We start from the raw sequence: 13,306 nt of genomic DNA, 5'->3' as shown, positions 1-13,306 counted from the left end.
CACACAGCCTTGTAATGTACCTTTGTATGCAAAATGAGCTGGAAAAGGCAGACAAAACCAGTGCACAGAAACTGTTAGACACATTCCCAACCCATAAAATCTAATAATGGGGAGAGACTTCCAAAGTCACCTGGGATACTCCCTCAGTATCCCAGAGGCATAGGAGATACAAATTAACCAACCATTCAGCTTTTCCCCCCAGCATTTTATTTCCTGAAGTTTTCTTAATGAAGATGAAACGTTTCAATCAACGGCATTAAGGTTGAAAGTCAGAAATAAAATAAACTGACAACTCTTCTTTTTATTGAAGGATTTTAAATTAATAATTTAGCTTTATAAACGCAACGTGTCCATAGACCTGTCACTTCTCTATTTTCTCTGTTTGTACATCTATATAATTGAAGTCCTTGTCCCCCTGCCCTCCCCCACTAGTTCATGTTCACTTTTCCATGTATCTGAACTTGGCTATTTTATCCTTCTGTATTGCTCCCACTAAACATCAAGGTAGGAAGGTAAAGTGATACTCAAAACTGACAGTTTTCTTTGCTACTAATAGATGTGAGGAATAAGTAAAATCACTTAAAATCAATGCCCCTTTTATTCTTTTTCCACTTACTTCTTAGCATGCCTGGAAAAGTTACTGATAAGGAACATGTATTCAGATTTTTACCAAGATGAGAGCAAGTTTCATTTCAGGAGCTCCCTTTTGATTTTTCTGGCGAAATTTTATCATCCTTTTTGAATTTCACAAGCTTGAGCATTTACGCTCATCAGATTCCCTCTCTCCTCGTCCACGCTTGTACAGAAAATTCATGGGTTATTTGGAACATTTTAAGAACTTTGGATTCAAATTTATAAGACGAGTCTTTCATTACTGTTGGAGGCCAGTTCCATCAGCTTGTAATGTATCAAGTAATTAGTCGTTAGGAAGGCAAATGAATAGATTAGAATTTTTTAATTACTGACATTAATCAGCAGAGGAAGCCTGAGAAAGCTTTACAGACTTTCCCCAGCTCTTCCCCATCTGCCTCTTCTCTCCACCAGATTCCTTGAGAAAAAGAGAAAGTTTAGAGCAATGGTGTTGGACATGATTTGATTTCAAAGCCACCCTGGAAAGGTGAGCCGACGCAGGAGTGGGTCTGGGTGAGCGGCCGCAGGAAGGCAGGGAGACGCCAGGTCCCGTGAGAGCCTGGGGCTGCACTTGGGAGCCATTGTCAGGACTGAGACACTTCCTTGCCTGACTGCTAGCGCTGCACCCAAATTCTCCCTCAGGCAGGAATAACAGTACCAGTAAAGGTTTGAGGTGGTGAAAACAGCAGTGCTGTTATTATCATTATTATTTTCTTTTTCTTTCTGGTTTTTTTTTTTTTTTTTTTTTTTGAAGGGCCAGAATTTGAAACTCAAATGTGAATTGGTCATCTTTGAGAGAAGCGAAATGCCAATTAGGTAAAGGATAAAATGTAGATACAGTAGGCATTGCCTGAGATTTGGGAATTCGACCTTTTTCATTTTTCCCTAAAGGACAGTGATGAAAATCAGGACAGCCTGCGAAAAGACATTCGCAGTGCTGAGCATCACTTAGTGCCACAAGCTACTATAAATAGGCAACCTTTTACTGAGGGAAAGAGACTCTCCTAGCTCCTCCATCTCCCTCTAGCATAGCACCTAACCCTTCTTACTGTCATTACTTATCTACATGTCTGTCTCCCCCTAGAGTGTGAGCTCCTCGAGGGCAGGAACCCTGTTTTTATTCATCTTTGTGTCCGGGTGCCAAGCACAGTGCCTGGCTCATGGTAGGTGCTCACTCAATGTTTGTTGAATGAATATAGCAGTGCTTCTTGGGTTGATCCGCTAATTTCCTTTTATTTATTTCGTTGGGTTTTTTTGTTTGTTTGTTTTTGCCTAGTGTCGTTAATGCCTTTGGTAGACGGAAGAAAAGGAAGAGCCTTTCACTCAATGTTTTACGTTTAACATTGGCTTTCATAGGAATCACCCTTCAGTCATAGTGCAACCGGGGAAGAGACCTTTACCTGTGGAATCTCCGGACACCCAGAGGAAGCGGAGGATACACAGGTGTGACTATGACGGATGCAACAAGGTGTATACTAAAAGCTCCCACTTGAAAGCGCACAGAAGAACACACACAGGTATCGGGAATATAAGACTCACTCCATCTTGCTTCTTAAGAAATATTAAAATGGAACGTCAAGAACAAACGTTCTAGCTCTCAGAGGTTATTATACTGAAATTGTTCCAGGCGTCTTGAAAGTTAGCAGAGTTGTCTACAGATGTCTCTGCTCATCGTGAAAGATGAGCCTTGTGATGAAGGGTTTATTTTTGTAATAAGTTACAGTAGATTAAAGGTTAATTCTGTAACAGTGGAGTTCTGTACTCTGCGTTTAAGGGACAGAGAGAGGGATGGAAAGGCTGCGGGAGCAGAGAGAAAAGTACTCTTAACCATGGGCCTGTCTCATCAAGGATGTGGCCTTCATATGGGCCATCATTTAATCAGTGTTGCCCATCATCGGATTCACAATGGCAAAACCCAGTTTTTTATGCAGAACAAACAAATGTAGCAGTTTACAGAAATGGAATTCAAATGGAAGACTTGTTGAAAGAAAGAAAAGTAAAGATATTTGGGTGATCTGTGTGTCTTCCTAAAACTGAGGGAACTTCTGTGCTGTTGCCTGCGTATTTGTTCTAGGGTCTTTTTTATTCTGTCCAGTATTGACTATCGACCATGCAGCCGGATCTTACAAAAACTCATCATATGGGTGAAGAAAACATAAAACTTGCGTTTGCTCTTGAACATTTTGTAAGCAAAACATCTTAAGGAACCCATACACAAACGATTTACACCGCCTGATTAATTGCAGTCAGTATTGGTCCTTAATGTTTATAATAGGCCTCATCTGACCTAACCTCAAACCCTTCAGTGTGAAATTCTAGTATAACAGCAGTGGTCCCCTGTGTACATTTCCTTAACTCAGCATGTAGTTTGTTTGTTTGTTTTTGAGCCTTCTGTGAGTCATTTGTATTGGGAATGTTTACAAAAAGGGAGAATTTGGGATTTGGAAGAGAAAGGGGAAGGAAAGTGCCGGTGGTGTGGAAGTAAAGTTTTCAGTGACTCCCCGGGAGAGAGAAAGCAGAGGGGAAGTCGGCTTGTGTACCACTGAGTTCTTGGGCTTTGTCGCGGTATAATTACAGAGGGAACTGAGGGCGATAGCCTTGTGTTCAGAGAAACTACAAGAAAACTAGTAAAAGCATCCCCAGGGCATTAATGGGACCCTACAGGTAGACATTACAAATTTCCAACCTAAGATTAAAAAGACATTGAATATTTGAGTAAGAATTTAGATGCAGGAAACATACCTCAGCGTTTGTATTCAGTGAAGCAAAGCAGACAATACAATTCTTTCTGAATATCTCATTGAAATACCAAGGGATGTCAATCCTTAAAATGTCTAGAGAACAAGGGATAGTAAATGGGAATTAATTTGTGGTGATGCCCATTTGCCCATTAACATGTAAGATTGCCACGAACAATACTTTTCATTTGTAAGGGCCTTCGTACTGGCTCTCCCTAAGATTTCCCCCAAGGGTCTCCTGTTCCTCAGCTGCCTGTTACCATTATCCCACAGGACAGGGCTGGAGAAACCCGGCTTCTGACAGGGCAGGAAGGAATTACTGTGTTTTTAGTATGTCTGAATTAGAGCATTATACTTAGGCATAATTGCAGTCGATGAAACAAAAGAGAAGATGTTGAAATCGCTGCCAGATATTTTGGTTGATAGAGGCTTCTCATTTTTAGGAAACTGTTGAAATAGTAAGAAAAATCCCACAAACGCTAGCACTGAGTATAACTAAGCACCTCGGTAGCTTTAAGACTTGGAGATAAACAAATACAGATCACCAGCTGTTTCCTAAGGTACCCATCCCTGCCCTTGAGGGCAAAACCAAAATTATTTGCTAGCTCCTCAGAATGGATTTCAGTGGCTTTATGCTTTAAGAACTCTTAAAATCCCATCCTTCTCCGCTGCCCACTTTTTTTTTTTTTAGATGAACTTACCTTGGAGATACTATTTGCCAAGAGTTTTAGCTCAAAAATCTTAGCTTCACTATTTTTACTAATTAATAGCCTTTTGCCCTCAGAAAAAATAAGCTCTTTTCGTTTTTCCTTTTTGCAGGAGAAAAACCCTACAAATGTACTTGGGAAGGATGCACATGGAAGTTTGCTCGGTCTGATGAACTAACAAGACATTTCCGAAAACACACTGGAATCAAACCTTTCCAGTGCCCAGACTGTGACCGAAGCTTCTCCCGTTCTGACCACCTTGCCCTACATAGGAAACGCCACATGCTAGTTTGAATGCCTCCGTCCCCTGCCTCAACGTGGCTCCCCGTTCTCCCGGCTCTCTCTCTCTGTCCTCCTTCCCATTATCTAACTCATTTTTTACATGTACGTTTTAATTTTGATTCAGCTGGCCTGAATCTCTGAATTTATATCATTCAAGCTTCCATATGGTCAGTAGTAGATATTCTCTAATCCTCCTCTCCTTACCACGGGTCAGACCTAAAGAATGTGAACACTTTTTTTTTTTTTTTTTTTTTTTCCGGGGATGCTAAGCAAACCCTTCTTACAGATACGTTTAATGTAATGAGAACAAGGGAACATGTAAACTTAAAATAACCAATTGTCGGTTCCTCCATGTATTTCTCAAAAGAATGTCAAAGTAAATGTATTAGAAATACAGTATCCAGCCTGCTAGTCCTTGCCAGGGACGTTCATACCTCTGTGCCCTGTGATCGTATTTTGTGCTCGCCAGCAAGAAGGGTGGACCCTTTCCTCAGATTACCTAGAAGTGCAGCAAGATTTCAGGTAGGACAGTCAACTTGTCCATTGTCCTTCACAAATCCTGCTTGTCAACTTGGATTTATCACTTCATCTAAATTAAGTCCCTTATACTCCTTTGTGCCTGCAGCTAGTAAGGAGGCCTCTCCACCCCTGGAGGTGAGCCAGAGTTGCTGATTTAGGTCGGTGATGTCTGCCAGTTAAAGGCTGGATGCTATACTTGGATGGCACAGAGCCTGAACGAAGGGGCATTCATCAGGGGAGAAGCAGCGGGGGCAAAGGAGGAAGCCGGCCATTCCTCCTGGGCCGGGGCTTTTCGTTCAGTGAGGTTTCATCGTGTGGTTAGCTGTGCAGTGCTCTCCCAGAGCGGCCGTCTCTGTGTTTGGCTGTGCAGAAGCAGAGCCAGATGCTGATGGGGTTGTCCGTGCACCTGTCTCCATTCCTCTGCTGTCCTTAATGTGGATCATCAAGCATTTGATAGTAGGGACACAAAAATATTTGCCCAGTAATGGTAAGAAAAATCTTTCAGATAAGAGTATGGATGATGGCCTTTCTTTTACCCAACCTATTCACAGGGTTTTTTGCAAACAGGGAAAACACTGAGCAGTAACTGTATTCCCATATCAAATGAATCATACAGCTTTTATACAGAAGCTCTTCTGTGTGAACTGTCAGGTGCCAAGGTGGCCGTCATTTGTGTTTGTGATACATATCATAAATAAGGATCTGCTAACGCTGTAGTAGATTCATTCAATTTAAGACCCGAGTGACACTATTTGTAAATATACCTAGTTGTGAAGCACACATACCTTCATTCGGGGGACAGATTTCTGAAAAATAAAGAAAACCACAGTTCAGGGATTCGCATATTAATAGCTCAAAAATTCCCAAGCATTTACTGTTAAGGAGCTGGAAATCAATCATTGTCAAGTATCCCGTCAGAAGAAGCTGAAAATGACTCGTGTTTATGTTATTAAAGATAAATAGCGCCATTATTTGGGGGAAGTTTTTTGTTTTTGTTTTTGTTTTCAAAAGCTGGCTTTTGAGCACCATAGTCTAAATGCCAATAAAAATAATTCATGCATAGAAATGTCACTGGTCCTCAATTTGAAGAAAGTGGGCGACGGTGGTCAAATGTGGGTGCATACAACGAAATGCGCCTTCACCCCTCGATAAAGGATGGAAGAGAAGAGAGAATGGAATCCTAAAGATTCAGCCCAGGCGCGACTCAGGATCCAACACAACCTTAACTGGGAGGAATACATTGTTCAACTGTTTTTAAAACATCAGTGAATGAGTGATTCTGGAGGCCTGCAAATCACGTGGGGAGCTTACTTTGACGGCGCTATGTTAATAAAAGTTAGTTGTAGGGACTGTGTACCTGAGAGATCCCACTCATCAGCCCTCTGAACCAGCTGAAAGAAAATGTGGAGAGACACAAAGTAATTTGTTACCTTCTTGGCACTTGGTTGTGATTCTCTCTCTCTCTCTCTCTCTTTTTTTTTTTTTTTTTTTGTAAGCACTGCAGAATTTGTTTAGAATATTAAAACATCCTAATTGGGCTTTTTTTTTTTTGTTTGTGTTGTTGCAACTATGACATGAATTGAAAGATAAAAATGGCTCTTGGGAAAGTAGGTATTGTCTGTACTGTAAATGCTTTGTCACATTCATGCCAAAGTGTTTGTTTCTAGAAGTGATTCTTGTACAACACACTGAAGAATCAAGTTGGAATGCAAGGAACTTTTTTGTTTAATGGAGATAACCAGATTATGTGTTCCAACCCATAGAGAAGGTAGGGGGAAAAAAGGCAAGAAAGGGTAGAGTCGATCATCTTTGAATAATTAGCTTTGAGTGTGAGAGTCCAGTTAATAGAAAGCTTCGTAGGTTCTCATGAAATCTGATGTGTTTGTTATGGCATATTTAAATTTTCTTCAAAAGAGCAAGCAAGACCCTGCAAAGACTATTACATGACTATTCAGCTTGCTTAGATTGTGGTAACAGTTCATTAACAGATCCATTTTAACTCTGAAAGAAAAGGCAACCCAGAGAAGCCATTCTCTGTTCCCATGCTGGTCTGCATACTTTAGTTACCAATTGGCTCTTAACCAAATTTTTCTTTTTTTATATATATATTTGTATTTACTATGATAGTTGAGAAATTTAGTCTCTTAGACATTTTTAGCTGTTATTGTGGAAGACCTCAAATACAGGATAAGATGCCCTTCAACATGTGGTTTTAATGATGTGCCATGTTACTATCAAAGGTGGTTTTAATTGCAATATTTTAAATTGATGCGAATGATCTGTAAACATGAGGTTAGTGTTGTATAAATTCTGTTGGAGTTTCTTTTGATTATTGTCCAAGTGTCGTCTTGGGGAAGTCAGAAAGTTTAAGGCTGAATCCATCATATTTTAGAGTTCTAAAATGTGAATCTACACCATAAATGGGCATTAACATTCTAAATCACCTGGTATGGAGAATGTGTTAGCATAGCTGTGTTCAACTAAGGAAATGCTAAATACGTGGAAGTTTCAAGAGCCTTGGAACAGATTTATAGGGAACTGTAGATGTAAATGTATATTTTATTAAACACCCATCTGCACTATCAGTGTTGCACTAATGTGGAATTTGAAAGACTTTATTGCTGATACTGTATATCTGCACGTCATTCCTGATTAGATTGTTTTAAAGACAATCTCAAAGATCTAAGATTTTAAAATAATTTGGTTTGAAAATATACAGTCATCTTGAAGGAATTGCTGTTATACATGAAGTTGCTCAGAGTTGTCTTTATTCTCTTCTTGGTCAAGGTTAACAGTTTCTAAATGATCGCAAATTCACTTAATACATTTACAAAGCCATTTTACATGCATTAAACGAGGGCTACAATAATATTACGTTTTACAAATACTAGCACTTTTTTTTTTTTTTGCTGTTATGTACTTAGTGTTAGAGGGTCAAAGTAATCTTTCTGCTTAGCATCTCTTAAACCATACCTGCAACTATAGCAGGATTATTACATTTACAGTACTTTAATACTTGTATAAACTATGCAGAAATTTTTAATAAAGTGTAATATATTTTATAAGCTAATAAGACTGAATGGGTAAAGGTTTTTAGCATGCGTTAGTATACTTGCAAATACTGAAACATTTTGGTAATCTTTCTTACTAAAGATGTGAATGTTTAATGTACCTTCTCTGTTTCTACTCTGTAGTCCGATGGGAATTCAGTAATGACATTTTGTCATGTCAAACTGTGAACATAAATTTGTACTGTACAGTCCTCATATACTATATACAGTATGCAATATATGTATTATATACTTGTTAATAAAACCATCAGAATATTAAGTGAGATCATGTGATTACTATACATACAGTGACCCCTAAGAGCAAAACTTAGCAATGTGACATGTAAGAGACATCACTTAGAAAGTTCAAAGTGAATCGTTCTTTGATAGGCAATTGTTGTTGCAGGGAAGAAAAATCAATCTAATGGGAAGATGAACTGAATGAGTGAACTTAGCTCTGAAGGTATGTCCCTGGTTTTCTGGTAGGAAAGTCTTCTGCAACAGGGAATCTTCAAACCATAAACTTGTAGACAACCCACCACGAATCCACAAACTTACTTGCTGCATTCTTGGAATATTTTTTTGTCTATGACACCCACCTTTGTCCAACAAGGGTTTTCAGTGCCTTGTATTAAAAGATACAATGTATAATACTTTACATTTTTAAGTACAAGATCAGGATTCACAGCTTGGGGGGAAAGACAGTAACAGCATTAAATAATTCTGGGTAAACATTATTTTTCAAGCCTTCAGTAAGCCATGTCCGTGGACACTGCTATGTCCTCAGCATCCCAGGAACAACAAATAGTTTCTGATGGGGATTTAGAGTTCTTGTTTAAAGGAAAATGGAATAACCTCTTTACTCTCCCCCTCCCCTTAAATGTAATTGAAACTAAGATACTGGCTTATTGATCTCTCAGCAGCTACCTTGAGCCTTTATCTTAGCATAACATGAGATGATGTCTGGCTGGCATTTACTACACGACACCACAGCTTGGAGAGGGGAAGGAGGTTGGGGAGAAGGCTGAACCCAAATTTTGGGGCACTCTATCAGGTTTCTCCAGGAAACTTCAGTGCTTTTACACTGAGATAGTTGACTGCAAACTCAAAAAGTATAACATATGACCATTACATCCCAATGGAACACTGGCTTGCATTAGTGCAGATGATTAACTATAATCTTCCCACCACATTTCATGTGTGAATGACATTGCATTTGCTGAGTTCAAAAGCAGACCCATCCTTCTAAGGAGATACCATGTGAAAGTTCGATTCTGCCTGGGTGAGTGATCAGAATGGTGACAAATGCAAAGAAACCAAATTTGTTGAGGAATGCGTGAGCAAAGCATGTTCACACACACAAACACACACAAATGCATACTTATTGCCCAATATTTTAAATGCTGTCAGGTTGAAGAGATTAGGAGACTTATTGGGGGCAAGTTATCAATTCTAGGGTTCCTACGAGCAAAGAAGTGACTGTTCAGGGAAGGACAAATTGAGGTGATAGTAAAAACACCTACATAGAGATGTAAAAGTTAAACTGTTAGAGACAAGAGTGACCTGTGTGTATGCACAAAACAATGGATTGTCCTTCAAGGGTCCATTCATTTTAGGATGCATAAACAGCCTGTTACCTGGTCCTATACATGACCCAATCATAATCATAGTCATTGGTAATGGTTCTGTATACATAGTAACTCCTAAATTAGAGTGGTGGATGCTATAAATTAGAATTCTGTTTAAATTTACTACTTTGGCAAGTGGCAGTTCTCATTAAATCTAGACAGGTTTATTGCTGTGAGTGCTGGTTTTGCATTCCCTATTGGTATCCTGAGTGGTCCGGGTTAAAGATAGAAGACAGAAGCTGGATCTTCAGGTTCCTAGACCATATCTCTCACACTTCTTAAGACTCAGTGACTCAATCAGGGTTCCCCAGAGAAAGAGAACATGAAGAGATGTATTGGGGAAATAGCTCACATGATTATGAAGGCTAGGAAGTCCCAAGCCAGAGACATGGAAAAACCAATAGTGTGATTAATTCTAATCCGAAGGTTCCAAAACCAGGAGAGCCAATGGTGTAAATCCCAGTCCAAGGGCAGAAGAAGACCAATGTCCCAGCTTGAGCACACAGGGAAGAAGCAAAAGGGCAAATTCCTTCTTTCTCCACCTTCTTGTTCTATTCAGGCCCTCAGTGGATTGGATGATACCTATCTACATGGGGAAGACAGTCTACTTGACTGAATCCATAGGTTCAAAAATGTTAATCTGGGTGGCTAGTCAAGCATCCAACTCTCGATTTCAGCTCAGGTCATGATCTCATGGTTCTTGGGATCAAGCCCCACGTTGGGATCTATGCTGACAGCGCAGAGCATGCCTGGGATTCTCTCTCTCTCTCTCTCAAAATAAATAAACATTTTTTTTTAATGTTAATCTCATCCAGAAACACCCTCACTGACACACCCAGAAATTATATTTAATCTGGGCACTCTGTAGCCCAGTCAAGTTGACATAAAATTAACCATTATGCTCAGGAACTCCAGCAGGCTAAGAACTCAGCCTCTAGAGAACTTAGAGAGAGGCCTTTGAGGACCTTCAAGACTTGCCAATCTGCTCCATATCTCCTCCTGCAAAGTCCAACTGCTTCCCTGCCAGCTACATGCCTCTATGGCTTTGCTCATGTAATCCCTCCAAACAGCCAAACCAGCTTCTCCCACATCATCCTCAAGCCTCTCCTTCATGCTATACAACTTGACCCTGCCTTCCCTGAAATCACTCATTACACTCTGATTATTTGTCTAAGACTCCCTTCCCCACCAGAATGAAAACCCCATGGGCTGGGGTGGGATTTGTTCACCTCATGCCCTCCACAGCACACACAGAGACAACATCAGAAGTGCTTGACAGATTAGGTGAATCTGAGTTCTGGTCCAAGCTCTGGCACTAACATCTTTTCTCAGCCCTTCACATCCAGTTAGCCACCTCTGAAACCTCTCCTGAATGTCCATTGCTGGTCCCTTGCCCTAGCCCAGGCCTCTGGGACTATCAGTGGAGTCCCTCACTCACCATCTCGCTCCGACCATCCTCTCCACACCAGCCACCAGGACTATCCTTACAAAACAAAAATCTGATCATGTGATTCTGGTTTCTTAATTCAGCCCTACTCCCCTTAAAGCCTCACCTATAATTATTAAACTTTTCTTTTCCTTGTTCTTTTTTTCCCAAAGCACCCTCAAACACTCTCCGGATTCTGACTTGATAGGTGCACAAGCTATTTAGGAAGATACTCACCAAACTCTTACTTACCTTTCCAAATGACACCCAAAAGTTACCTTCCCTTTGGCCTTTCCTTGGGTGAATCCTCCCCACCTCTGAAGATATTCTCTCCCTAGTTCCTTTTGTGTCCCCATAATCTTTGTGTTTTCCTCAATTATTAGCATTCAATACTCTGCATTGTCAGTTTGCCTGTCTGCCACCTTCCCTCACTAGATCTCAGATCATCCAAAGATGAGTCTAGTTAAGGTGTGCAATGTTCAGTCTCAGGGCAGGGCACAAAATGGTACTTAGGAGGAAAGGTGTTTTGAAGGAGGAAGTGGGTAATAGTAACTAACATTAACTGAGCATTTATTGTATGCTCAGCACTGTTCTGAGCACTTTGTGAGTATTAATTATTTATCTGCCTCTTAACACTGTAAGGCATCATTCTCTGTAAAGATGGAGTTTGAGGCACAGACAGATCAAGTAACTTGCCCAAGGTCACAAAGATAGGCAACGGAAGAGCCAGGTTCAAGTTCAGGCTGTTTAATCAAGACAGACTGCTCTCTTAACCAATACACAGGTTCTGGTCTGGGTGACCTCCAGGCTATTTTGGCACCTTCTCTTAAGCTGTCACCCACACATGCTTGTGTTTGCTTATATGGAGCCATCTTCTTGGATGCTCCCCTACCATCCCAGGCCCCTGAACTGGAAAAACACTACTAATTCCGTAATTGCACAGCCAGAACTATCCAAGTTGTAAAGGTGGAGGATATTCTGCTGACTTCCAAAAATGGGGCTTGATAACATTTTTTTTAAGTGGCCAAGTATATTTGAGGTATAATTTACAGAAAGTAAAATTATTATTTTTAGTGTACATTCCAATGAGTTTTGACAAACACATACAGTCATGCAGTCACCACAATTGAGACATTGAACATAAATACAGAGAACAAACTGGTAGTTGCCAGAGGGGAAGAGGAAGGGGGGGATGGACAAAATGGGTGAAGGGGAGTGGGAGATACAGGCTTCCAGTTATGGAATGAGTCGATCACGGGGATGAAAGGTGCAGCATAGGGAATATGGTCAATGGTATCATAATAGTGTTGCATGGCGATAGATGGTAGTTACACTTGCAGTGAGCATGGCATAACACATAGAGTTATCAAATCGCTATGTTGTCCGCCTGAAACTAATGTAACTCTGCATGCCAACGATACTTAAATTATTATAATTTTTTTTTAACATAGAACAATTCCACCCTCCCTAATAGTCTCTCATGCCCCTTTGCTGTCAGTCCTCACCTCCAGGTCTATTTTGTATCCCTGTGCTTTTGCCTTCTCCAGAATGGATTGTAGCCTCTTGGTTTGGCTTCTATAGCTTGGCAGTATGTGAGATTCATCCACGTGGTTACATGCATCAGTAGTTGGTTCCTTTTAATTATTTAATATGGAGGTATCACAATATGCTTATACATTCTCCAGTTGAAGGATATTTGGATTATTTCCAGTTTGAGATATTGGATTTATTTCCAATAAAGTTGCTACAAATATTTACATAAAGATTTTTGAGTTAATGTAAATTGTCACTTCTCTTGGACAAATGATTAAGGTCGGACTGCTAAGTTGTGTGGTAGGTAATGTTGAGCTCTACAACAAGCCAGTCAGCTCTTTTCCAGAGTCACTGTACCATGTTGCATTTCAACCAGCAAGGCATACTCTACAATCTCACCAGCACTTGGTAAGGTCAAGGGTTTTGTTTTGTTTTATCCATCCTAATGGGTAGAACGTATCTCATTGTGCTTTTAAGTTTTATTTCCCTCATGGCTTATGATAAACATATTTTCATGTGCTTATTTGACATCGATATATCTTCATTGATGGAGAGTCTGTTTAAGTCTTTTGCTCGTTTGGGGGTTGGCGGTTGTTTGTTTTCTTATAATTGAATTGTAAGAAGTCTCTATGTCAGTGCTATTTTGCTAATATTTTCTTCCAGTCTGTGATTTGTCTTTTCATTCTCTCCACAGTACCTTTGAAAAGCAGATGTTTTTAATTTTGATGAAGTTCAATTTGTCAGTTTTTTTTTTCCTTTATGGATCACACTTTTTGCATTCTATCTAAGAAAA

General features: G+C 40.0%; 1 protein-coding gene across 2 annotated transcripts in view; it reads left to right on the top strand.

Moving 5' to 3' along the window:
• The window catches only part of KLF3 (Kruppel like factor 3), a 34,770-nt gene extending 26,564 nt beyond the window's left edge, over positions 1 to 8,206 (top strand). For both annotated transcript variants that reach the window (XM_023253201.2, XM_006931169.5), the window contains exons 5-6: positions 1,987 to 2,147; positions 4,188 to 8,206. In XM_023253201.2, the coding sequence (XP_023108969.1) occupies positions 1,987 to 2,147; positions 4,188 to 4,369 (343 nt within the window). In that variant the 3' untranslated portion in view covers positions 4,370 to 8,206. The remainder of the gene's footprint in view (positions 1 to 1,986; positions 2,148 to 4,187) is intronic.
• Positions 8,207 to 13,306: the final 5,100 nt, after the last annotated feature.

Source organism: Felis catus, chromosome B1 (genome assembly GCF_018350175.1).
Source record: "Felis catus isolate Fca126 chromosome B1, F.catus_Fca126_mat1.0, whole genome shotgun sequence".
NCBI lineage: Eukaryota > Metazoa > Chordata > Mammalia > Carnivora > Felidae > Felis > Felis catus.
The sequence above is the reverse complement of the archived record's forward strand: the minus strand, read 5'-3'. Positions and strand labels throughout refer to the sequence as shown.